Raw genomic sequence first — 27,927 nt, forward strand, 5'->3', positions numbered from 1 at the left:
TTTTTGCAACTAAATGTTTAAAATGCGTACTAATTAAATACTACATAATTACCGTATTATAAATTTTAGACCGAATATTTGATCGTACCATTTTTTTAAATCACTCAATAATTCTCGAATTATTGAATTGCTCGAATTATTGAATTGCTAACAAGGCTTCGACCATCACATATCCGCCCCTTGGGCATCGAATGCGAAATCATTTAAGTCCACTATATATCTAAATCTAATTGGGCGTAATTTTTTTTGTCTAAACTTGATCTAATCAGTTCAAAGATCCCTTCAAAGATTTATAACAACAAAAACTGGAAAACCACAAAAATTTGGTTAACCAAAAGAAGACAGAAAAGCTCTCATTGTCCCGATTAATGTTTGTTTTTTTAATTTTTACTATTGTACATGTGAACTCTGTAAGATGGTACAATTTCTTTTTGATAAATTCGCAGAAATGCCACTGTTGCTGTTTGACTTACGGAATTTCATCATAAATGGGCAACAATCATCAAGGTGCATTAACGAGGGGAGGATCAACATGGATATTTTCCCCAAAAGAATTCGGTTTCGTTCTCGTAGTAAAAGGAAGGGTAATTTTGGGAAATCAATCATGAGATACAGATGGGTTGGTATGGGCAGCCGACATATTCCGTTACAAGTGGAGATCCTGTACACTAAGTTGCTGGATGAGATTATCCACTGTAGTTTGTTTTTCTGCGATGTAGCTATCTCTTGTCTATTTCATGTCAAAAGTATTACACTTATTACCAAAATTATGATCATCGGTGCTAACATAAATGAGCTTGTTTAGCTCAAATCATTTCGTGGGCAAGAACGTTTGGTGCTGGAATTGTCCCATAGTTCATAGTTCAGAAGCTACTCCCTAACATAGTTTGGAATTTCAGAATTTTTGGAATTACGATAAATTCAAAAACCAAAATTTATTAAATTTCGATTATTATTACATTCGGAATTTCAGATGATTTCAGAATTTCAAATATTTTTGACTCTATATTTGGAATTCTGATTTTTTGAAAAACCAAAATATCAGACAAAATTCCAAAGTTTCGCTCAAAATCACGCTCCCTAATGCCCTTTCTACCGCCACTGTGAACCCCTAATCAACTGAAATTTATTGATTTAGCAAGAAACTAGACTGAATCATGCATGGTTGAATATTGGGAAATAACTTTGTACAAAGAACCTCCTAACTCACAATACAAACAACACTTAATTCTCAAAACATTTTAATTGCGTCAAGCAAGTGTCAAATTGATTTTGTATATGAGAAAATTTTGTTCCAATCGAACTTTTAGATGGTAAAAATTTTAGGAACCACTTAATAAATATGGGAAAAACAAACTAACTTGGAGTGATTCCTAATCTTGAGGAGAGCATAACTGGTCCGGTCTTGGGTTTGCTCTCCAATGGTTATTAGTTCAATTCCCTTTATAAATTGGCCCGGACACCTGGTTAGCCAAAAATAATAATAAAATAAAATGATTCCTGAAAATAACTAGGAATTAACCACAATAACTAAAAGGTTTGATGTACTTTGTTTGGTTAAGAGATAAGACAAAAAATTGTTTCAATATAGGCAGAACACATAGTCGTCAAGATAATTTTATTTTTAAATGAGGTTGTATGCAAGCAATTCACAGCTACTACTTTAATCTTCTAGAGTTCTAGCATACTAATACCCTTTGCTCACAATGTGCCGTCATTAATTGAACTCTCCAGCTGGGATTTGAAGTCTTTAACTGTTCATTATCATGATGCTTTAATTTGTAACGGGCATACTTCACTTCACACCTTCACCGTGCCGTCATTTGCTATAAATACCAGCAATACTCTCTAATTCTCTCTCCCTTGTAATTCTCTCAAACCAAACACTTTCACTTACTCCCTCTGACTTCTTCAAACCCCAAAAGCCAAAACCAGTTCATTAGTAGTACTACAGTTTCTCATTCCAACTCACATTATTCTCACTCTCTCCTATACTCAAACTCATGTTTGGAGGGAAGAACATCACTTTAAATGGTTGAGTAAACAACACGCCAAGATCATTTTATTACAGCTACTACGTTACTCTGAGTTTGTTGAAATGGGAAAGAAAGATGGTAATAATATTCAGAAAGAAAACAAGGATAAAGAAAAAGTTGAATCTGTTCTTCAACTTCTCAGTAAACAAGCCCCACTTAGTGTTAAACAGGTAACTTCTTCTTCTTCTGTAGATCCGTTAATTATATTTGAATTTCCCTTTTGGTGTAATTTATAAGTCAAACACTGATAACTAATTTGTATTTGTCTACTTTTGAATGTTATTGTAGGAGAAGTTCTGTAACACAGCTTGTGTAGAACGGTTTTTGAAAGCAAAAGGAGATAATGTGAAGAAAGCAAGTAAACAGTTAAGAGCTTGTCTTTCTTGGAGAGAAAGCATTGGCACTGGTACTTCACTACTTCTTCTTCATTTTCTCTTTCACTATCTCGTCATAGAAGAATCTCACTTACTTTAGTTCAAATTTACAAAAGAAGAAAACGTATCTTGATGAAGTTGTTAAAGTAAAAGTGTGGTGCTTATTCAAACTAGGCAATCATCGCACAGTAACTTCTTTCAAAAGCTAAAAAAAAAAACCTCTGTATCTTTTTTGGTTTTGTTTTCTCGAAAACAGAGCATTTGATTGCAGATGAGTTTTCAGCTGAAATTTCCGAAGGTGTTGCTTATGTTTCTGGTTTTGACGATGATTCCAGACCTGTTTTGGTAATTTTCACACTTCCTCTCTCCCTTTTTTATACTTTTCCACTGTTCACGTTTCAATTCAAAACTCACATTTTCTTTTAATTTTTTCCAGGTTTTCCGGATTAAGCAAGATTACCAGAAGTTTCATTCACAGAAACTGTGAGTACAAAGATAAATTTAGAAAACTTATATTCTCATATTTCTTTATAATTTTTAATGAGTTTTGAATTGTTTTAGGTATATTCGGTTACTGGTTTTCACACTTGAAGTAGCAATAGCTGCAATGCCTAGAAACGTAGAACAATTTGTTATTCTCTTTGATGCAAGTAAGTTTACTATTCTACCCTTGTAAACGTATCCAAATTTTTTTGCAGCTTTATTTTATTTTATTTGATCTGATCATTCATTAATGACTTATTCTGTGATCATGTCTGAAATTCTCAACATGCTTCTCCGAAAACTTTGTTTCTCATTAAAAACTTAAAACTAGCTTTTAATAAATTAAGTATTAGTAATCAGTCACGCCTTAATCCTAAAGTAATGACCAATTAATTCTTTGAACCAAGCAAACCCAACAGTGAAACCAGTTTTACATGGTGCAGTTAGTCAAACTTGTTAATCAATGAGATTGGTACAGTACCCTTTCACATTTGTCTGGAAACAGCACGTTCGGAATGTCTAGCAGACCAAATTGCCCTGAAGTGTCCTTCTCATGATTTGTACTTGATCTGGGACAATGGAGGGTAAAATGGGGTCTAAAGTTTACAACAAATGTCACCTTTTTGGATTTGAACAAGTACCAAAATGATCTATCTTTTGCAGCAGTAGCTCGACCGTAATCATCTTTTGTGAATTTAATTATGTTTAGGAGGGATCCTTTAAGTTTTTGGAAGTTGTTATTTTATTCAATGTTTGTGAGTTGAATTATTAATTAAAAGCGCGTGCAAATGCAGGCTTTTTCAGATCAGCTTCTGCGTTTATGAATTTATTGCTGGCAAGTCTGAAAATAGTATCGGAATATTACCCTGGAAGACTTCACAAGGCCTTCATTATCGATCCTCCATCACTTTTCTCTTATCTTTGGAAGGTAAAAATAATTCAAGACTTGCACTGATTTGGTAGTTCTTTAGATGTAATGCTTACATGGTCCCCTTGTTTTAACATCATAGATCTACTACTCCTAGAAACTTTAGTACATACGGCCTGTGTTCTTATAGTCAATGCGGTGTGTTGTTATCATGATCATTGATTGAATTTTAATGATCTCATACTTCCAAATTCCAATGAATGCAATGTGCACCTTTTGGACCCACACTACACTTTATGGCAACAATAGCCGTTTATTTTGAGAGATATCATGATACCACTTCTTTCCAAAGCAGGAAATCTTGTAACCTAAAACTCCCTACCAGGCTACAAACACAACTAAACAAACTATAGTTTCTTCTGTAGAGCATGTGAAATATTTGTACGTTTTTGACCTTTGTGCGATTTTCATTTTAAAAATGTCGCTTTATTGTTATTGTAAAGACTAAAGAGTCACATATGAAAAATAGCAGTGACTAAAATTCCAACCGAATTTGATATATGCATGGTTAGAGTTTTCCAATGTATGTTTTGATGGTAACATTATTATTCTTTTGTTTTGAGAGACACCGAGTCATGTCCAATAAACAATGCTTGTCTTAGGTTCTTAGTGAAAAACTACAGTCTACATAACAGCATATTGTATTTTGAGTCTCTAGATTAATTTCTGTTAAAATGAATAAATGCCAAAATTCCATTAACCAATTATTGAACTTGGGTTTGCAGGGAGTTCGTCCATTTTTGGAGTTATCCCCGGTCACGATGATCGTTTCATCTCTAGATTATGAAGAATCATTAGAGTACGATGACTTCTCATCGTTCCCACGATCAGCATCGCTCCGTTTTGATCCATCCTCAATCCCATCGTCGGCTAAAATTGGCCCATCTTCATCTTCTCGATTCTCATTCACTGTTTCACACAATTTTGACTCACTGAAACCATGGTACCTCAGCTTAACAGATAACTCAGCATCCAAAGTTGGCCCAAACGTAGACCCTTCACCTTCTCTAATGGGCTCTGCTTTAATTTCCCCTATCAATGCCCGTTCCTATTCATTTGCATCACCAGCTGCTAGAACACCACGTGGCAGTATCAACTATCGTGTTGGGCCCACTAAGAAGTCAAGCTTTTGCCCATTAACACCTTTGCCACAAAAAGTTAGCAACATTAGTGATGGTTGTAAGATTAAGCATCATCCTAGAACACCTAGACCATCTTTCCTCCAATCACCTGCTTTGTTCTTCAAAAGAGATAACCAAGTCAGCAAAACAGATAAAACTCGAGAATCTTTCTTACCCTTCTTGAGATTTTACCGCATGCCGTTTGATGAAATGTACTACAGATCAAAGATGAAACCGCCACTTGGTGGTCTAATCTCCATTGTCTCGTCCCAGCTCAAACGTCGTTACCACGCGTCGCAATCGCAAAGGTTTTGATATCATCAAGTACATATGAACACATATTATATCCCACTTATAACATAGTTTTTAATGTTGTTTATGTTTCTTATTATTAATTAGTTCCAAATGTCAATGATATTAATGTTGTGTAGCAAACCCCATGAGTCAATTTAGCTCAAAATAGTAAAGAAAAACAAGAGACAACGTTCTATGTGGGGTGTCTCATTTTGAGGTTATGGGAATGTAATTGCATGGTGCCGTGGTCGGTACGAAGAACAAGCCCATTCTATGTTTGGTCAAATTAAATTTTGTGAAGAATTAGATTTTGGCGAAGGAATCTGTGACATGTTTTAATGAGAGACAGTGAGGAGATATTGTTATTTTGTTAATAATAAAAGTTTGAAAACCTTCGGTTATTGGGATATGTTCTCTGCTTCTTTACTTGGTGTTGCTTTACTTTGTTTAATTTCTTCAAGAAAGGCAGGCAAGATGTGAAGATTATGACTAAGATCTGGTGTGAATACTTATTTGTTAATCATATTGGTTGCAACGAGGGAAGAGTCGGTAGGAATATGTGTCGTGTTTTATTGTTTGAGAAGTCAAATGGTTGAATAGTGAATGTCATCTTTTAAGTATTAGTTCACTAAGAGAAGAAGGGGGTGTTGGAAATTGGAACTGCACACACGATTGCGGTGACTTTGTCTGATTCCATGTGGCATCAAGTGATCAAGGTTATGTTTCTAAGAACAATTTGGACTCATTCCATTTGGAATCTACCGTTCTTCACTTGAATCACTTCTCCCAAATATGGTTTTGTTTGGTATGGGAAGAACTAGTGAAAGGGACAAAGGGCATGGTGTGGCATTGACGCATTGTGCATAATTTTGGATTCTAGTACTTGTCAACCCGAGTTCAAATAGTCCTAAACTCTTCTTTGTTTTCTTGGGAGGAACCAAGTGGTACACTGGCTACTGGTAGTAGTGGTACATGGACAATAGGGGGTGAATAGGGATGGTTGTGTACTTTTCAAATAGGTTAAAATAGATTAGATCATTTACAGATTTGCGCACCCTTCAGTTTTGCAGATCTTGAAGTAAGCAAATAATCTGCTAAACCCCTTCAAGGACTTCCTTTGCTGGCTTTCTAATTCGTGGAAGATGCTTTAAATTTTGCAAGCAGATAAATTGGGTTGGATACAGTGATACAGAACCATCAAAGAAACTGGCCGGAAACCTCTCTGTATCGTGTACTGTGTCTTTGTGCCTAATGAAGCTTGGCCAAATAATCGATCATGATGTATATATGGATGTCTAATTCATTGTCCAAACAGTACAATAGCAGTGGCGGATTTCACTTATTCAGGCAACAACATATCTGGAATTTTCTTGTTGTTGATATCGTAAACTGTAAAAGAAAATGTGCCATACGTTAGTTTACGGGATGGGGTCATGGGGTTAACTGTACGAGTAGATTTGGACTAGAGAAACCTGCTCGTGTTCTATCATGTCCCCGTTCTCCAATTCTTGCCTCATGTTTTAAACCATAAACCTGCTTTACGCCGGAAGTGTACGGGTAGGATTTGGACTAAATACGCATATTGGTGTACCTGTTTATCATATTGGAGACTTGGAGTAGCTCAGCGCAGTGTTGTCAAAAGGCGTGGAAAGTGGAAACTCTATCAACAATCTGGTGTGGAACCAGACTATCATTGGACCTAGCCCATGTAGAAATCCGTACAGATCTCTCAACAGGTCCGAAGCCCAAAAATAAATTGGGCTATAGCATGGACGTGGGCTTAGTCCTCTATAAAAGTTGGCCCGTACGTTTCTCTGTATATAAAAACCATCTCCTTTTGAATTCACACTCTTCAGTCATTATATTTCAAAAATCTATGGGACGAGGAAAATCTAATAAATGGACGGTGGTTAGAGTATGAACTCTGGAGAAAGTGTTTGAAGAAATGAATATGGAAATCTTACTTCTCCTTGGAATGACTGGGAGAATTTGGTATTTGCTCGTTGTAAATGTGTGTTTTGGTTTTGCTTTACAGATCGTGAAAAGAAGGGAATGGGTTGAGATTTTTTGGAGAGACCGAGTTCGCTGATGAGCGAGCTGCCTACGTATTCTCTCTTGATTTTTTAGTGGAGAGAGGAATCAAACCTCACGTAGTTCAAATAGGTGGTATTTATAGGCTTGCGAAATTTCAATCCTAGAGGCACGTGTGCTACCTGCACACGTGTAAGGTGGAGATTGTGAATGAGTCTTGGGCTGGTTTTAGTATAAGTCGTGTTCTGATTGGGAGTTGGCGCGGTAGTCCCTATTTCCCGGTGGTGGGAAATACAAGTAAGATTTTGGTAATGATTACCCCTGGTGGTGACCTTATTTGAGTCGCTTACGTCTCGGCCCATGTGTTAAATCTTGAGACATCTTAGTTCATACCACCTACATGAAAGGAGCTCCTCACGGATCGGTCTTGGAAGTCGATGTTTTGGGTTCACCTATCCTATGTCGCGTATGTCTTCACAAGGGAGCCGCCACAGTCGGTCTTGGAGGTCGATGTCCCGAGTTAAACATGCTTCATCGCGTCGTGATAATCCTTAATGAGGATATTACTCCCCTACACAGCCCCCTCTCAGTAGATTGTTTATGTTGCGGGAAACGATCTGTTGAGAGAAAAATGGAAGAACGTGTGGAGCATGAGCGAGCTGCGGTGGACGATCTGACTGAGATGGCGCAAATTTTGAATCCTGTGGCATAATGATTTGGCGGGAAAGGAAAGTTGTTCCATAATTGGCACGTGACTGAATCGTAGCAGTTGGCGAAGAAACGTGTCGCCGCGTTATTCGAACTGCTGAAAAGACGGGTCCCTTGGGACGCGTGCGGGCTAGAGCATAGGCTGTAATCATAACTTCTTGGTAACTGAACGGGCGGTTTATACAAAATCAAATTTGGGACAACCAAAAAAGGTATTTCCTATTTTCTTCTTCTGCAAAAGCGCAAGCTAGGGTTCCTCAGGTGAGTGCTTCTGCTGCTGTTAGCTTTCCATTTTCAATTTGCTATCCTCTCTTTCAAGTGCGATTTGTTAAGTAGGTAGGTCAATGTAAGGCTGTAGGGTTTAAGCGTGAGTAATTGATAAAAAGGAAACGTTATAATGTCTGATTCTGATGATACTCGATCGGAAGAGGTTCGGGAGATATCATTAAGTTGTGGAGAGTATGAGGATGAAGAATCGGTGAGTGTTGGCATTGAGGCTGAGTTGGATGAGGGAGTTAGGGTAGATGAGGGTAATACCCGATCTAGGTCAGAAGGTGGCGTGGCCAGTACGTCAGGTCGAGGGGAGATGTCGTCATCAAGTGAGTTGCCCCTTAGAACGGTAAACCGTCGTGCTGCAAACTCGTTCCCCGAATTGAGGGCAGCGTATGGGATCAATATCCCCGACCTGGAGATATACGAGCCACGGTTGAGTGAAAATATACGTAGTGAGGAGTACAACCCGCCGAATGGTGGAATAATCATCTGTGAGGGCCAGCTGAGAGCGCATATGCAAATACCGTTCTCGAAACTGGTATGTGACTTCTTGGCCCATTGTTGGAAGTCGCCTTGTCAGTTCGTTGGTAACACCTGGCGATTGTTTAAGGTATTTGACCTGTTGAATGCGAGTGGGGAATACGACATAGGGGTGTTCGACATAGTTGAGCATTATGTTGTGAGGCGATCTGGTAATTTGAACTTTAGCTTGCAAACGATGACGACGCGTTCTGCTGTGATCGACGGTGTAAGCAACAAGGCCTGGACAAAGAGGCCGTTGCTGCTAGTTGGCAACTACTGTGCTCAGGGATGTAGGTTGCAAACTAGGATTTCACTACACCAAAACAGCAAATTTGTGACGGCTATTTGGCGTCACAATTATTTTTTGTGACGCCATTTTGGCGTCAAAAATTTGGCGTCTCAATTTGTGTCACTTTTTTTTGTGACAGCACTGTAGCGTCACAAATATTTGTGACGCCATTTTGGAGTCAGTAATTTGTGACAGCACTGTGGTGTCACAAATATTTGATACGGCATTCTGGTGTCAGTTATTTATGACAGCCCTTTGCAATTAGTGACGCCTGACAGGCGTCACAAAATATCATTTAATTGAAAAAAAATAACTTTCATTTTTGGTTGCCTTCCTGTTTTTTTTTTCTCCCCCTTAAATCACCTGCATAAATACAACCACAAAAACCCCAAACACCAAAATTTGACAAAGCGTATATCACAAAATGATTAACACAAAATATATATCAAAAAATCTACCAACATACCATTTCAATTAATGTAATCACTGGACTACAACTCAAGATCACATATTAAGTATTCAAGTTCATCTATGAGCAAAAAGTAATACAAAAAAATTCATCATACATTTGTTTTGTATTCTGCAAACTAGTGAACATATAGAGCCAATTGGCTCAATCAAGGAATTGTGGCTGATATTCTTGTGCACAACAATAGAAAAAAAATGCTCGGAGGTTGACATAGGCACTCAGATGCTACTAGCCAGTTCCTCTAGCAATACCTGCACATTACACAGTCCCTGTCAATTCAAAACTTTTTTGAAAAAAATAAAGATGGTCAAGCACTAAACTCTAGGACTTGTATCTAACCTGAAAGAGTTCCTTGTAGGCTATTCATAATAACTTAGATACAAACTAAAAGAACCATTGCTATGACATAATCTACCACCTCCTTATTATTGTATGCAGCATTATACCATAATGTGTCGACTCAAGAAAAGAGATAGATAACATATTTGTACATATAATTCCCAAGCTTTTGGTATTGTTAATACACATAAAGCTTGACCGCATAGTGTTGAGTGAACTCATCTGCGTTGGCGGAGTTGATTGACAACACCAATAAAAGAAAAAAAAGGTTAAAGTCTAGGGGTTGTTCGGGAGGTTGAACATTTCTTGAAAGTTTTAAAAACACAAAGATTTGGAATGTCACCTTTTCAAGATTAAGCTAAATGCGCTCCATCTCTTTCTTGGCATAGTCGAACCTTTCTCCAAACTGCTCTTGGCTGCTTTCTAGTAGATCTTGCCATACCTAGAAATAGGACCTAAGATAGTATGATGAATTCATAATTCAGTATACAACAACCTAAGATAGTTAATAATTCAACCAATAAAAATGTTACTTAAACCAAGGAAATCTAATTCAACAAAGTATCTCAAGAACGCATAAAAATGAACGAAATAATTACTACTACAAATCTACAAGACAAGGAAGAATGGGACTAACGAGTAGAGGAGATTTGCCGGAGATTTACAGCAAGAAAAGGTATATTATAGCATCCAAAAACTCCAAAACTCGTCCTGTCCTAATATTGGTCCTGTCTTAATACTGATGGGGTTATCACATGGGTTTCACCCCCTAAATGAACTGAAATGGGTCTATCTTCTAGAAGAAGAAGATAGATAATGAGATGGGTCTAGGGGTTTTTTACCTTATCCGTTTTGTACTCCGGATTGGGTTCGAAAGATCAAGTTAATCCCAATTAGTTGGGCTGTCCATCACTCAACATTCTATGCTAATGGGGGTCTTTAAACTAAAACCAACTTAAGGCCCCTCAAAGCCCATAAGATGTTTACTTCCTAATCCAAATATACGGGGTTCTACATTTGGAGTTTATGCAAAGTGGAGCACGCACTCTCAAAAGAGAGCAAAATAGATTAAAGGGGTCAAGAATATAATAGGCCTAACACTACTACATAAAAGCTCATATACCACTGTTATATATAGTGGTAAAAAGCTTTTAACCACTGTTTAAGAACCGTGGTAACAACTACCGTGACTAATAATCCTAACAAAACCGTGGTATTAAAGTCCTAGTATTTACCACGGTTTTTGTTAAAACCGTGACATTAGTATATCTAAAACCGTGGCTAATACTTTTACGAAATGCTATATTCAGTGCATACCGTGGGAAATAGTGCTTACAATTACCACGGTTTAGAAACAAATGTGGTTTACATTGTCTCTTTATACCTCTATTTTTCTGTAACCGTGGTTAATAAGTTTTTTCTAGAAAAAAAAAATCCCCAATTAATTCATTTTTCAGCATATTAACCAACATGTCCATCCCTAATAGCTGTCATACAATATTCCACATTGAATTTAAAAAACATATTGCAACTAACAAAAAAAAAATAGACATATCCAACAAGCGACAATGCATTGTTAATTACTATTTTGATTCAATAAATAATAAATAAAGAACCATCCAAATCTACTTGTTCCATCTAAAGCATCAAAAGAGTAATATACTTGTTTCATCTATACATCAATAGACTTTGACAACACCTAGATTCTTCGTGTGAAGCCTTATAATACCTTGTGATCGAACGTTCAACATGCAAATGGTCAGATAAATCCCCAAACCTTAATCTGAAGCGGTCCAAACCATGCTACGACACCATGGCGGCTCGAACCTAAGAATTTCAAGTCAAACAACTAGTTTCAAGTAGAATTTAAGAAAATCAAGGTCAACTCCTTATGGAATGGTCCATTTCTTAATAACAATAAACATAATTCATTGCACTGATAGTAACATTAAAAATCTAACCTTTTATGCTATTGAATAAATTGTAAAAAAGTAACCACTTACCTGTCCTTGAGAATCCATTTCCCAAGCATAAGGGAGAAACACTTGAAGCCAAGCCACATTTCGGTTCATATATCTAGACTTGACATTTCAGTATCATACCCAAAGCCTTGGCGCAGTCCTACCAGGCACATGAAACTATATTATACATAGCACCTTGGTACTGTTGAGATGTGATGGCATCTATTGAAAGGAAGAAAGAAGGATTCAGATTAATATCCTTTACTCATGTTTTTCGTGAAGTGAATAGGGTAGCGGATTATTTTGCTAGTTTCCATGGAAGTGGTGAATTTTCTACGGTTCACTTTGCACATCCATTAGATTTTCCTGTGCAGGAATTTGTAAATGAGGATGCGAGTGGTAATATATATGTAAGGAAAAGTTAATTTAATACAGGTGGGGGTCTGCCTAACCCTAGCTTATTTGAAAAAAAAAATGATAATTTCATCAAACCAATACTATATACATGTATCGACAAAGGAAAACGTATCAACAGAGAACTTAAATAGTACTATCATTATTTCAGCACCAAACACCAATTCATAAGCTAAAATATATAATTCAACTGAACAAGAGAACTCCCTTACGATATATAACAAACTGCCTAATTCCAATTTCAACAAAGCAACATTTAATATAAGCCTTCAAATACTCAAATAATATGAATAAAATTAAGTCAAGAACTAAACTCTAATTGTATCAAATTCTTTGACTTCATTTCACATTGCAACTTCTCAAGTTTCTATTTTAGAAATCAAGTCACACACACATGATGATGAGCATATGAATTTTAGGATGAATAATGCAGGTATGAGGATATAGCTTTTGACTCGGGCAGATTTGGAGAGTCAAACACCTTATAGACTCACATTGTCCATCCTTGCCCTTTCTAAACATTATCCTAACTGTGGCAACTGAATTTTGGCATGCACCACTAGACTACATTATTATATCTCAACAACGTAGCCATAATATTCGAATGAAAAGATAACTATGAACCAAACACCCATATAAACTAGAGTACAACCATGGACCTTTGACTACCACCTAATTGACCACCCAATGAACCAAAGTTATAGCCCATCCAAAACACACTAGCAACTAACAATCACTACTAGCTATATGAAAACTAGTGTAACGACAGATCCACAAGGTGATGTACATGAGACCATTATTAGACCAACGAAATATTAAACTAGATATAATTACCATAAAGTATATATGTATGTAAGTACCATATTGTTCACCTATATCAAACTAATAGTGGATAGCCTTGCTCATGGTTTAAAGACACATATATTGAAATCATGCATGGAACTTAATAGTCAAACTAACTTTTAACCATTCAAATAAATAAAACATGCATGAAATAAGTAAGCTATAGACTGGAGTGTAAGTTCCTACCTTCACACGCTTCCTTATAGTCATGCGTTCCCAAAGAACTATAACCAACGTCGACTCTTATAGATACCACATATATATGCATAAGCTCATTATCATAATTCATAGAAAATTAATGAACTAACAAGTTCTTCTAACTTGAGTCTATATAACTTGATAAGAACTCGTGTTTTATCACTAAAACACGTGTCTAGCTTACAAGGAATGACTTTGGGTGTATTTTTCTAAAAGTCATATTGTAGGCCGCTATAGGACACTGCCACGCTGCTACAGGACACTGCCAGTTCGCTACAAGACATTGATAGGCAGCTACAGGCCATGGCCATCACCAAGACACTAAAATTCAGCACGGAAAACTCACAATATGAAACTATGCAACCTGTAATTAAGCACGCTTAACGCGTCTAATGATAATAGGCAACAATAGCAACTATTCCTTCACAGTATAGATAACGTCAAATTTCATTTTTCTGAGTTACTACGGTTTCGCGGATTAACTCGTCAAACAACAATAAGGTGTATCTTAATTATTCTATAACAACAAAAATTAATGAAATGGTCAGTCATTTTGCTAATTTGGTGTTTACATAATTAGTAGAAACTGAGAAAAACATACTCAAGAAAGAGCAATCACTCACCAAAACAAAGTGATAACAGATTTAACTATAAACCCACTCTTGGTTCAGCATGCTCATCCTCCGATAAATGTTTCTATCCTCAATTCTCTGAAATTCAAACATCAATATATCAATAACTTGCTAATAATTTCCTGATTTCAAAACCCATGACTAACTCCATGGATTGAAGTTAGAGAATAAATTGAATGAGCAATTGAATTTCAATGTTCAAGTAAAAATTAATTACCTGCCTTAACAAAGTATAAACACCCATCAATGAGATCCCCTTTCAAAGCTTTACTTTAATTGTTCTTTCTTCTATTTAACAGGGCGATATACAAGGAAATTTAATGGAAGCAAGAAAAAGAAAGTTTGCTAACGTTGAGATAGATTTGAGGACTAAAGGAATAAGCCAATATTCCTTTCTCTTGTCATTTTGTAACACCTTTTCTAATACTTATCCTACTAATTAGCATCTAATACTCCTCTGTGCTATTAATACACCACTTGTAACTGATGAGTAATGAAATATGAACCAAAATCTCTAAACTGCTACTCACCATGTCGGCATCTAGTTGCCTAAGGACTATGGTCCATAGCATAGTATGGTTTGTGCCATCTAATCTATTTTTCTTGTAAACCGAATGACATGAAATGCTGCTAAATGAATTAATGTAGTCTAAATTTTGGGTGATTATAAGCAATGAACTCATGTCGACTAGGCGAGTACTTTAACAATACCAACTCTAGTATATAATTATTATGGAATTAAATTTTTTTTTTTTGATTGGGCTGGAATTAAAATTTCTGATAGTAGTAATCACAAAAAGAACAAAGAACTCAAATTTATGAGAAATTCAGGGCTGCTAAAGCCCTTTTTGCAAGGAAACATCCTTTCGACAAAGTACCACTTTAGAATCCACTATATAAAACTAGAAAATGAGCAACTTCTTATTACCTTTGTCTTTCTCCTTGAATATCAACAATGATGTGTCCAGAGGTTCGTTCTACAGGCATGTAACCGTATGTGCCTGCTCATCAGGAGATTCACCTTGATAATCTACCAACCTTAGAAGAGACCGGGTTTGTTGTTTCTACCACCGAAGGCACCACAGTATTGCAAATGGCCAGAGCAAGGAAAAAGTTATCGGCGTGTTTTCCTTCCTTTGTGTCCCTTCCAGTTCTCAGCGGTTATTGGAGCTCTAGGTCAGTCTTTACCTGCGTTTTTGGACTCAGGACACATCCATCGACTAATCCAAAATAAAAAAATAAAAAATTATAACAATAAGAAACAAAAAACAAGCAATATAAAAACAAGTGCAGAAGAATTTAGAGATTAGCCAAACTGAGTGCGACAAAGGAGAAAAGATATAGGCTAGGAGTAATCAAACAATAGTACTTATAAATTATAATACCTTGAGTACAGTATCCTTTCTGCTTTGTGTCAGAATGAGCTTTTGCACCACTGAAGTCTACTCCATGTATGCTTGCACACTGAAATTCCATCTTGTTGTCAGTCAATGCCCCAATTTTGTCTGAGAAAATATATTTTATCTGTCCAAGATCCTCATTTATATTCAATGCCTTGCACTAGAACCTCGAATTCGATTCTTCATCATATAGATCGATCTAAAGTAGGCATGCCTAGGGGTGGAGAAGCTCCATTGGAATGTAGAGGGAAATGGGTATCAAAATTTGGAACATAATACTAACCAGAGGGTGAAGACTATCTCTAACCACAATCCATTATAGTGTGAGTTGTTGTAAAACACTTAAATTGGCCATAGAGTTAATGGAAGTTGCAAGAAAATTGAAAGCTTGAGCACCAACGATTTTTAGCGAGAGGAACTTTTGTTTTTTCTTTTTCTTTTACTGTTTTGATATTCTTTGATATATCTATCTATCCCCACAGTATTATAATTTACCGAAATATATACCACTGTTTGCCAGAAACCGTGGGATACTCCATAACAGAAAAGTAGAAAATGAATGTGCCATGGTATAAACTAACAAGATGCCACGGTTTATGTAAATTAGTGGTATAAACTATGATCCAAAAATTCAGATGAGTTTCTACCGTAGTATACAAATATTAGCCACTGTTATTACAAAAATAGTGGTATATAAATTTATACCTACCGTGGTATATGTGTCTTTTTGTAGTAGTGTAGAGAAACACATAATTTGTTCAACAGTCATAATTAAATAAGTTTTTAGATATACCCCTATCCTATATCTTACAAACTCTATATAAATTAATCATATGCTCAACCAATTAATAAGTCCTTCAATTCTAATTAAAAGAACATACTTGTGCCACTAAACTTACACATTGTTCCTACGAATTGTGCGGTGTCATTAATAAAGGCAAATAGTGAGAATTTAGAAATTACATAGACAAAAAAAGTTGTATAGGAGTGCTTCAAGTAGTCAAGTAGCCAAAAATTCACATGATTTCATGCAATCTAGTCCAGTTACTAGTTAATTACAGTGGGATCAACTTAATGATATATACATTATAATAAATGGATACCAAACAGAACACTACATAATAAAGGATTAGCAAGTACTCAAGTTGCAAATCAGGCAACAAACAACTATTGAATATTGAGAATTGGACTCTACGAGACTACAAATCTAGAGTCGTAGTTCAACTATGCAAACAAAGGAACCATGATTACCTACCATAGTCTTGAATCCGTACAAATGCACATGAATTGAAAATAAAGGCAAGCAAAGGATAACGCAAACATTGGAAATAAATAAAACTAGATACAATTCTCAGCCTACTATTGGTGAAATAGTGCTCCAGTGTAAAGTGCAGTACCAACACCTTGGTACTTAACAAAATGAAGAAATGCTTGACACCATTCCTTCCAAAAAAAAGAGGGTTTTGATGCTTTTAAATGAGTTTTAATGGTTATTGAAGAAGCCACAATGCATTTTCAAAGAAAAACACTAAATTGTGATGCATTTTGATCCTAAAAATTAGAGTCAAACACTAAAAAATCATATACCTGAGCAGCCTTGTAAACGTGCATAGCATCATCTTTGCGTTCAATAAGGTATCAATCGTAACCACTTTCAACATCAACATCAACAACAGCAAAAAATTTCAGAGAAATTGAGAAAGTAAACCCTATAAATTTTTGTTGATTAAACAATCAACGATTGAAAAAGCAAACCCTAAAATTTTTAACTTACCTTTCAATTTTAATTGGAATACAGGAACTTCTGAACCAATTTTCATCTTGATTACTGATTTGAGAAGATATATTGGTGGTTTCACCATTGAAGCTGCAAAGACTTGAAAGAGAAGAGTGAAAACACGAAAATCAGGCATGGGTACCTAGTTACCCATTCTTGTTGGTTCGATAAGATTGAGATGAGGAGGGAGTTAGGGTTTCGGTGATAGAGAACTGAATTCAAAAGGGGGAGCTCGAGAGTAAATGAGAGATGAGATTGTGGGAATTGATTTTGAGTGATGGCTTTCTTTTTTCTTCATAAGTTTATTCTCACGTTTCTGACGAGGTCTTGCCGTCACTTTAATTTGATTAAATTCAGCCATTTATTTCGAGTAATTGTATGAGTTTTAGTCACGGCTTTTACCAAATAGTGACGCTACCTTGCCGTCACAAACTTACTGATGCCAAACTGGCGTCACAAATGGAAAAAACCCATAGGTCACAAAATTGCTGTTATGGTGTAGTGTTTGTAACATATCCGGTGGGTAGGAATATTTTTCTTTTGTTGCTTTACATAACGAGTGATGGTTATTCTAACAGGCCCATGTTTTGCTTTGTCTGTAGATTTCTCTGTGAAGAGGCGGACTGATCGTGGGGAGATAGAGAGGTTCGCACGGCTGACTCGAGAAGAAAAGAAAGCGAAGCTGTCTGAGGTTGCTCATTTCTTTGTGGAAAAGGGTAGGCCTGCGATCTGGGAAAAAAGAAAAGTTCAAAAAGACCGAGCTCGAGGTCAGTCAAGGCGAGAGATGATGGAGACGCAAACGAGTGAGTTGGTAACACGGGAAGATAGGAATCGGGCGCATGGCGGCACGAGGCGACCTGTTAGGGGTGGTGCCTCAGGAGCTGGGGGGTCGAGCTCCCGACCTGAAGGGGGTTCGATCAATGCTCCGGTAGAGTTGGAAACAGTTGTTTTCAACCCACGTGCGAGGAGCAGGTCGGAAAAGAGACAGCGTGACGCCTCTGATCACGAGGCTGTGCGAGTTGCGAAAGCAGCGCGACACGCTCTTGGGGAAAGCTCCGGCGCAGGGGGCGGTTCTGATGGTGGCCCGGCTGGGGCTACGGCTTCTCACCGGAGTCGGGCACGACCCGAGCAGGTGATGGACTTGGCCACTTTTGGGGCAGGGCCTAGTCCGTCTCGGGGGCGTGAACCGAGTCCCCTGGCGAAAACAAAGGCACCACGCAAAGCGAGTGGAAAAGCTGTTGTGATCGGTGACGACCTAGAGGGACAGTTTGTGTATCTGGATGAGCATGGGGCGCAACGTACTATGAAGCGAAGTGATTGTAGCTTCAGGTCGAGTAAGGTATCAGCCTGTCTGTTGGAACAGATAGCTCTGGACGGCAACCGTAAGGAGCTGGATGAGAAAGGGCTAGCTGATAACCTGAAGTGAATGGAAATTGCGCAATGTTTGGTATGCGAGTTTGTCTTGTTTTGATATAACGGCTCACCTATACATGTTGTTACATTGTGGTTATTAACAATATGTGTGTAATTGCAGCTGGTAAGTGGATTTCAGAAATTGAAGGAGATTGCTCAGTTCGCAGAGGCAGATAGAGAATCTGTAGTGAAGCTGTCTGACGAGCTGAAAAATGTTCAGGAGGCCGCGAAGATGGAACGCGAGGAACTGGAAGATCTGAAGAAAGCACATCAAGCTCGAAGTCCGCCAAGATCTTTGAAGATACCGGGCGTAAGAACTGAGGCAAAAGCTACAGGGAGCGGAAGAGAATGTTCTGGCAGCGACTATGGAAATTGGTAGGCTGAACGACTATACCATACACTGCAGGAAGGTTGCTCAGGTCACTACCAAGGCCTATGACGTTCTGGATGCGGACTTTGTTGAACTGGAAGCGGACTATAACGCTTTGAAGGAAGACCATGCACGCTGTACATCTCGGACCGTGGTAGAACAGGTGCAGGGAGATGCCAGCAGTGTGCTTGCTTCTTCAGTGATCATTCCAGAAGTTGTGGTACCGCGAGTTGAAGCTGCTGCGTCTGATGTGCTAATGAGTTTGAACTTTGATGGAGTGACGGTTGTGGTGGATGGGAGGGATGCTGAAATTGATGAATTGCTCGTGCCTGGAGAATTAACCGTCGTGCCTAGAGAGGACGAGCTGTAATTTTGATTTGTTATGTTGTCAGCTTATAAGCTGTGATACAATAGAGCTGGTTTCCTGGGGTAACCTGGGCAGTTCGTCTTTTTATTTGTATGTGTCATTACTGTGAGTGATCTGGTACCTCGTTCTGGTTTGAGGTAACCATGTGATGACGAACATTGTTTAGCCGGGTTGGATTTCCTGAGTAGTCTCAGCAACTCGGCTAAAGAACGAATGATAGTTCAGGTCTGTTAGGACAGGTCGTTGTATGCTTATATGCCATGTTCATTGTTTGTTTCTTCACCGTGCGTGTGTACCGCTTGCTTAATTGTGTTTACGAATGATTATACTGCTATAGCTATGCATGGTTGTTGTGCTGCGGTGATAACTGCGTTGCTAATAACTGGGAAGCTTGGATGATCGTCCTGTTGTTAACTTGTTTGCAGGTGTTCGGCGGCGTTCGGGATGATGTGATGAGATCGCTGGGCTCTCGTTCAGGACGAAATGCGTTGTGTTCAGTGTCGCAGGCGGTAATATTCCCACATGTGCGCAACACGTGTAAGAAGACGAGCGGTTCAAAGGACATAATGATGGCGGGCAGATAGCGTTTGGCATCTCAAGGTATTTATGAGGCGCTTAGGGAAAAGACGTTTTATATTAAATAAAATTGTCCATAGAATACCAAAAAAAAAAGGTATTTGCTCATCGTCTTGTCGTTGCTTGTCTCTGCCTTCTCGCTCTGCCTTTTATCGCTTTGCACTTCCTTTTTACTTCTTCGTGCATGCTTCATTCTTATCTGTGAATGTTATTCCATTGAGAAGGACTTGGAGTAAAGCTTTAGCTCATGCCACAGTATCTTTGTTCCAAGGTTTGATCATGGCTAGATGTCGCCCATACGTTGGAGGAGAAGGGAGTATGAGGGAAATGTCGCCTCTGATCATGGATGAGATGGAGTTTGATCCTCACGTGCATGGTGATCGTGGTAAGAGGAAAGCTGCTGCTGTAGAGGCAAAAGGTCATAAACGACCTATGAGGGCTGGTCGTCCGGCTGGCGGCATTGTGTTTAGATCGCCGCAGTGGGTAGGCGACACTGATCGTCATGCTGCTGAGTGTAGCGACCTGAGGCAAGGTCGCCCAGTCGCTGGTGAGAGTTCATCCCCGCGATGTAGGGATGTGGGGAGCGAATTCTACTACCTGGGGAAGACGGGGAAGAAGCGTATGGTGAAACACTCAGATTGTAGCTTCCATTTGGCGCCCATAGCGACTAGCGTTCTGAAGGGGATCGTGCTGGATGGTGACAAGGCAGAGGTGAAAGATGAGGACATGGAGACGCTGCTGGGGACGATGGACATGGCCGCTTGTTTGGCGAGTTCATGACGCACTAGGTTGTTATGTTGGTTTCCAAGGCGATCTGATGCTTTAACTTCGTTCATGCAGTTTCTTGCAGGATACGATAAGTTGAAAGATGTTGTGCAAAACACGGAGACTGATGATAACCCTCACGTCGAGCTAGGGTGTATGCGAGCTGCGTGGGGGGTTAACAAGAGAAAGCTGGAAGTGATGACGACCAAGTACTAGAACGTTGCTGCTGAGAATGCTGTATTAGTGACTGACGTGACGGAGCTAGAAAGGGAATTAGCTGTAGTGATTGCTTATCCTAAAAAATGCCAAAAGGTGGCGCCAAAAAGCACAAAAAAGCGATATACAAAGCCCGTATGCATATGCCGCCGCCGGGACGAAGTATGACGCTCAAGAAAGCGAATCGTGAAGCGGCGAACGAAAGGGGGATGCGTGTGATGCTGAGATCTGCCCGGCACACTGCTTCTACTAGCGCGGCACCAGAAGATAAGCATGTCGTAACTGATATTTGATGATGTGCTCGACCTTTGTCTTAGTCAGCAAAAATTTGTAAGTGTTGTTTACATTCTCCTCTCTTATATGAGAGTCAACAATAGAGCTGTGTCTTCAGGCTTGCCTGAGCAGTTCGCCCTTTTAGTACAGAGAACTGGTTTTTACGGAAGTGGCAGTTTGATACTGTGTTATTTTTGTAATAGACACCGATCTAGATTTTCTAGGTAATCCCAGCAGATCGGTGAATGTAGTTGTTTTGGCGATTGGTCACATATTGTTACCGTTATGTCTCGAATGCATGTTCTTTGCTTAGTTGTGTGTATCTAGCGTCTTGCTTATTATGCATGTGGCTTACAATAACTGAGGAGCTTGAAATTAAGTTTAGAAAGATGATCTGCTTGTACTTAGCGTTGTCTTTCTTGTTTATCATGTTATAAGAGCAGAGATGTTAGGAGTATGCTAGATGCCCTGAGTCTAGGACTGAGAGTTCTTCCTTAAGTGCATTGCGCTGAGTTTTAGAAGTAAGACTCAAAAGAATGCTCTAGTCAGACCGAACGTGTGGGCCTGTATAAGCGTGAAGCACATGGAGAACGCTTTCGTATAGTCGATTCTAGGGGTATAGGATCGTCGTCGAACGATGCTCTGGGAGGGGTTTGTGGAGTCTGCGAGCTCCAGAGAGCTGTCTGCTCGCGGAGAGCGTTCTTGTTTAGTCGATCCTAGAAATATAGGTCGTCGACGTGACAAGAATTGGATAGGCTATGGAGCCTGTAAGCTCCGTGAGAGTCGCTTCGCCAGGAGAGCGTTCTCGTTTAGTCGATCCTAGAAATATAGGTCCTCGACGTGACAAGAATTGGAGAGGCTATGGAGCCTGTAAGCTCCAGAGAGCTGTCTGCTCGCGGAGAGCGTTCTCGTTTAGTCGATCCTAGAAATATAGGTCCTCGACGTGACAAGAATTGGAGAGGCTATAGAGCCTGTAAGCTCCAGAGAGCTGTCTGCTCGCGGAGAGCGTTCTCGTTTAGTCGATCCTAGAGATATAGGTCCTCGTCGTGACAAGAATTGGAGAGGCTATGGAGCCTATAAGCTCCAGAGAGCTGTCTGCTCGCGGAGAGCGTTCTCGTTTAGTCGATCCTAGAAATATAGGTCCTCGTCGTGACAAGAATTGGAGAGGCTATGGAGCCTGTAAGCTCCAGAGAGCTGTCTGCTCGCGGAGAGCGTTCTTGTTTAGTCGATCCTAGAAATATAGGTCCTCGACGTGACAAGAATTGGAGAGGCTATGGAGCCTGTAAGCTCCAGAGAGCTGTCTGCTCGCGGAGAGCGTTCTCGTTTATGAGAGCGTATGGCGCGCTAAGCGTGTTGGATCAGGGAAGTATACTGGTCATGCATCTGATGCGAGCTGTAGGGCTGTTTGATGCAAGTAAATGGAATACCTTATACTAGGTAACATAAACATTTAACCTTAAACTTACAGTACTTTGAAAAACAGTCTATACAACAACAATGGCTTTATTGATAAAATCTTTTCAACAGATAAGTATTCCATGGGCGAGGTAACAATTTGCCTTCTTGAGTTTTTATCCAGTACGCTCTATTGCCTACAACGCGTTCTACGATGTATGTGCCTTCCCATGTAGGGGCTAACTTGGAATTGTCTTGTGTCTTTTTTAACACTAGATCACCAGGCTGGAAAGATCGAGGATGCACCCGTTTATTGTAGGAGTTCTTCAAGGTTTGCTGATAAGATGCGACTCTGATGGCAGCTAAGTCACACCGTTCTTCTAGCAAATCGACTTCTCGTGCTAAAACAGAATCATTGTTTCCCGTTTCGACGAGCTCAGATAGAGTCGTAGTGACTGTCAGCTCGGTAGGAATTACAGCTTCTGTACCATAACATAAGGAGAATGGAGATTCGCCTGTACTGGACCGCGCTGTGGTGCGATGAGCCCACAAAATGTTCTCCAACTGATTTGGCCATTGGCTCTTGTTTCTTTCAATCTTTTTCTTCAAATTCTCTAAGATGGCCTTGTTGCTGGCTTCTGCTTGACCATTACTCTGAGCATATTGTGGAGTAGAGAACGCATGAACTATCTTTCATTTGGCTAGAAATTCTTTAACTGTTCTGCCTTTGAATTGGGGTCCATTGTCCATCACTAACGATGTGGCAAACTAAATCGGTGATGATGTGAGTCCGCACGGTTTCGACATGTGATTCTTTGACATGTGCTAAAGGAATGGCCTCGACCCACTTGGTGAAATAGTCTGTTGCAGCTAAGACGAACCGAAAACCGGTACTTTTCTGTGGGATGAATGGTCCCATAATGTCCATTCCCCACATGTGAAATGGGCATGGGCTTGCTATACTGATCAGCTCTCGAGCGAGCTGAATGATGTTGTGGCCAAACGTTTGACATTTTAAGCACCTGAGGACGTATGCTTTGGCATCGATCTACATACGGGGCCAAAAGTAACCTTGGGAAATTGCCTTGTGGGCTAAAGAGCGACCTCTAGCATAATTTCCACATTCTCCTTCATGGATTTCGGCAAATATCAAGTGGCCCTGTTCTGGAGTAATGCAATGCAAGTGCGGTCCACCAGCAGATTTTCTGAACAACTTATTGTGCAATATGCAATAACGACGGGCTTGATATGGGATTTGTCTGGCTTTGGCACGTTCTGCAGGGAGCGCGCCATGTTGGATGTAGTCCATGATGGGCTGCATCCAGGTCTGGCTCAGCTGATCTTTGGAGAGAGGGAATAGATCGGTTATAACTAGGGCATGCTCGACCTGGTATGCAGGTCGGTCGACTACCTCAATAAGGAGTTGTCGGGGAACGCAACTCGGTGTTTGAGTGGCTAAGTAAGCTAGACTGTCTGCGTGACGATTCTCCTCATGCAAAAAATGATGTATGGTAGACTTCTTAAAAGAAGGCAATAAATGATGAACGACTTGAAGATATTTCGTAAGGTTACCTTCATAAGTCGTGTATTCTTTAGCAATCTGGCGAACGACCAGTTGCGAGTCACTAAAGACTTGAAGTTCTTGCACACCGAGTTGTAGCGCCATACGAAGGCCCATGATCAATGCTTCGTACTCGGCCTCGTTGTTGGAAGATGCGAAGTCGAGTCGAACTGATTTTTCAACCATAATCCCTTCGGGAGACACTAAGACGACTCCGATGCCACTGCCTCCAGGGTTGCTAGAGCCATCGACAAAGAGAGACCATATTGATTTGGCACGTTCCTTGGCATCTACGAGCTCCATCTCTGGTTCCCAGTGTGGGTCTTTAACAGGGAAATCTGCTAGGAAATCGGCGACGACTTGACCTTTCTGAGAGGTGCGAGGTACAAACTCCATGTGGTGTTCACAGAGCTCTTTGGCCCATACTGCCATACGAGTAGTCTTGTTTTCTTTATGTAGGATCTTCTTTAAGGGGAGGTCGGTCAGTACTTTGATCGGATGTGCTTGAAAGTACGGCCGGAATTTTCTTGCCGAATACAATAAAGCAAGGACGGCTCTTTCAAGGAAAGAATAATTCCTCTCCGTTGGCGTGAGCGTCTTACTTGTAAAGTAGATCGACTTTTCTTAGTTGTTCTCCTTTTTGAAGAGAACTGAGCTGATGGCGAAGTCTGATATTGCCAGGTATAGCCCCAGTGTCTCTCCATGTATTGGTGTGGCTAAGACGGGAGGTGTGATAAGGTATTCTTTGAGAGTAGCGAATGCTTGGTGGCATTGATCGTTCCATGAGAACGGCTCGCCTTTTTTGAGGAGTTTTAGGAACGGGCGACATTTGTCTGACGCCCTGGATATGAATCGATTAATTGCAGCGACCATGCCTGACAACTTCTGTATCTGTTTCTTTGTCTGTGGATCAAGCATGTCTAAGAACGCTCGGATTTGGTCTGGATTTGCTTCGATCCCGTGCTGTGACACCTGATATCCGAGAAACTTACCAGAGGACGCTCCAAAGAGGCATTTATCTGGGTTCAACTTCATTCGAGTGCGGCGCAATATGGAGAACGCTTGCTCAAGGTGAGTATTATGGTCGCCTGCTTTCTTGCTTTTGACGACCATGTCGTCGATGTAAACCTCCATGGTCTCTCCTAACATGTCAGTTACCAGACGCTGATATGTCGCTCCGGCGTTCTTAAGGCCGAACGGGAGGATGTTGTAACAATAAATTCCTTGCTCGGTAATGAACGAGGTCTTCTCTTGATCTTCTTCGGCGAGTGGGATTTGGTTGTATCCGCTGTACGCATCCATAAAGGAAAGAAGTTCATGCCCACAGGTCTGGTCGACAAGTCGGTCAATGCGAGGTAGGGGAAAACTATCTTTCGGTGTTTCTTGATTGACATTCGTGAAATCGACACACAGGCAAACTATTCCATTCTTTTTGGGGACCGCAACGATGTTGGCGATCCAATCGGGATAGTCCACCTTTCTGATGAAATCGACTTGCTTGAGTTTGTCGACCTCGTCATTAATGGCTTTCTGAAACCGCAGGGACAACCGGCGAGGTCATTTGGCTTAACCGGGTCGAGCATTAGGATTTACATTTAATCGATGACATGCTACATTAGGGTCTATACCGGGCACATCGATATATGACCAGGCGAAAACGTCTTTATTCATAGCCAAAAAGTTTACAAGTTGGGCCTTGATTGTAGGGTCAAGGTTAGCCCCTACATATACAAACTTGGGATCATTATCGATTACCCTAAATTCACTTTCGCTCTTTGTTGACTGTTGAAGTCTTTGGCTTGGTGGCGGCGCTTCTTCGGTGTGATACTTCAACGACTGGTGGAGGGTGAACTTAGTCACCCGAACTGGATCGGTATCTGTGGTGACGAGAACAGGGACTAGAATGGCGTCTGTGGTCATGATAGCAGGGGCAGGAGTGACTGTTGGAATGGAGATCTATTGTGCGACGCATGGCGGTGAGGCTATTGGAATGCGAACTGGTGAGGTAACAATAGTGGAGGGGTCCTCTGGGGGCATGACTGCTGTATTGACACCAACTGACGCGACTTCTGGGATCCGTGCTGATGGAGCAACAATGGCGGAGTTGACTTCTGGAGTGGGCACGGAGGACTGCATCTTCTTACTGGAGCCCCCCCGCTCTTTTTTGGATTTGTTGGTTCTGACCTCGACAATCAGATCTTTAACCATGGTATAACTGGTGGGCTCGTTGCTTGTGTAGATTGGTCCACTGTCAACCCTACCTGCTGTCAAGATCTGGTTACAATGATATGCTTCCAGTTGATTGCTTCTCAGCTCCATCATTCCTCTGGGGCCTGGAAAACGGAGAACTTGATGCAATATTGATGGTACAGCTTGCATTTGGTGGATCCATCGTCGTCCTAGTATGGCGTTATAGGACGACTTGATGTCCAGAACGCTGAAACGTGCATTGCAGCTGACTTTGTCCTCTTTAGAGCCTACTGATACTGGAAGGATGATATCACCGACAGGGTCGACTCTGGAGCCATTAAACCCATAAAGGGGAGCAATCGGATCTATAAGAACTGACTTGGGTAAACTTATTTCTTGGACGGTGTGATAGAATAAAATGTCGCACGAACTCCCCGGGTCAATCAAGACGCGCTTTACTGTCCAGTCGCTAATTTTGACGTGGACGACCAGTGCGTCATTGTGAGGAAGGCAGACCTTGTTGAGGTCGGCCTCTGTGAAAATGATATCTCCTGAATGGCGACCTGAGCTGCGCGGAGCGTGTGCTGCCTGGGAAGTAAAATGATACACTTCCTAAAGAGCACCGACTCGACGTCTTTTCTCTCTGGATGAGGTGACGGAATCATCAGGGAAAGTAATCATGTGAATCGTTCTAGCATTGTCACGATCTGAGGAGTGTTGTCTGCGCTCATGACGAGAACGGTCTCTGGGACGTCCTCTACTGTGGGGGCGAGCTTGAAACTCTTGATGGTGATGGCGAGGTGGAGATCGACTGCGCACTCGGCGAGCCATGAGCTTATGGCGCAAATCACCGTCAGAAATGTTGGTGTACTGTTTAATATGACCAGCTTCGACAAGGTCTTGGAGATAGTGCTTAAGCCCCCAACACGTATTGGTTTCATGGCATTTTGCTGTGTGGAATGCACAAAGATGCGGCTTGTCGGTCGATCTCCATCGGCTCACCTCACCTCGGGCGAAGTATGGGGCTCAATCGGATCTTGTCCAAGATGTAGCTAGGGGCGCGGTCAAGACAAATAACTCTCTTATTATCTTGCCGAAAGTACCGCCTTCTGCATCAAAAAGACTTGATCGCTTTTGGCACGCGGGGTATGATCAGAAATCGCTGCCACCTCCTGTACCTCGGCTAAACCACTGGACTTCAAACTTTCTTGCAACTTGATATACTTGTCGACCGGGCGCATGTTTCGGATAACGCTTCTGGCGTTCTTTCATCAATGATCCGGAGAGGTCAAGATACGCGACTCGACAAGGCGTTAGAAAATGCCGGTGTGGCAAAAGACTCTTTCATCCGTTTTCCATACACGCCAGTTCAACCTTGAACCGGCCCTAAGAATCGCGAATGGTTTCATCTTCCCCTGAATGACAACCGAACAAATGAATCAAGATCTGCCTTCTTTCATCTGTTGTGCATGTATTGGCTAGCAAACAGATCAGTAAGCTGCTCAAAAGTTTTAATAGAATCAGGTTCAAGAGAGAAGAACTAATCAAGTGCGCCATCCTTAAGAATGGCCTGAAATAGTCGGCAGTGAAGATGATCAAACTCAGGAGAACTGTAGAGGGCCAGACTTTGAATGTATCAAGCCACATGCTGGCCGGGGCATGTGCTACCATCATACATGGGGAAGCGTGGTTGGATAAAATCTTGAGGA

The 27,927-nt window shown here is 40.5% G+C and overlaps 1 protein-coding gene and 1 long non-coding RNA gene across 2 annotated transcripts; one reads left to right on the forward strand and one right to left on the reverse strand.

Moving 5' to 3' along the window:
* Nucleotides 1-1,858: 1,858 nt before the first annotated feature.
* On the forward strand, nt 1,859-5,637 carry LOC147518131 (Sec14p-like phosphatidylinositol transfer family protein). The gene is made up of 7 exons (XM_086590078.1): nt 1,859-2,206; nt 2,325-2,442; nt 2,667-2,755; nt 2,847-2,893; nt 2,972-3,060; nt 3,688-3,821; nt 4,547-5,637. The coding sequence occupies exons 1-7, from the start codon at nt 2,099-2,101 to the stop codon at nt 5,255-5,257; spliced, it is 1,296 nt and encodes a 431-aa protein (XP_086446204.1). The 5' UTR covers nt 1,859-2,098; the 3' UTR covers nt 5,258-5,637.
* A 6,251-nt stretch (nt 5,638-11,888) lies between these two features.
* On the reverse strand, nt 11,889-14,276 carry LOC147518132 (uncharacterized). Its single transcript, XR_015214005.1, has 3 exons — nt 14,133-14,276; nt 13,907-13,993; nt 11,889-12,050 (listed from the first exon to the last, which is right to left on the reverse strand). It is a non-coding gene; the product is annotated as an uncharacterized LOC147518132 (long non-coding RNA).
* Between the last annotated feature and the right edge of the window lie 13,651 nt (nt 14,277-27,927).

The sequence above is a fragment of the Coptis chinensis genome, chromosome 2 (assembly GCF_015680905.1).
Source record: "Coptis chinensis isolate HL-2020 chromosome 2, ASM1568090v1, whole genome shotgun sequence".
Taxonomy (NCBI): Eukaryota; Viridiplantae; Streptophyta; class Magnoliopsida; order Ranunculales; family Ranunculaceae; genus Coptis; species Coptis chinensis.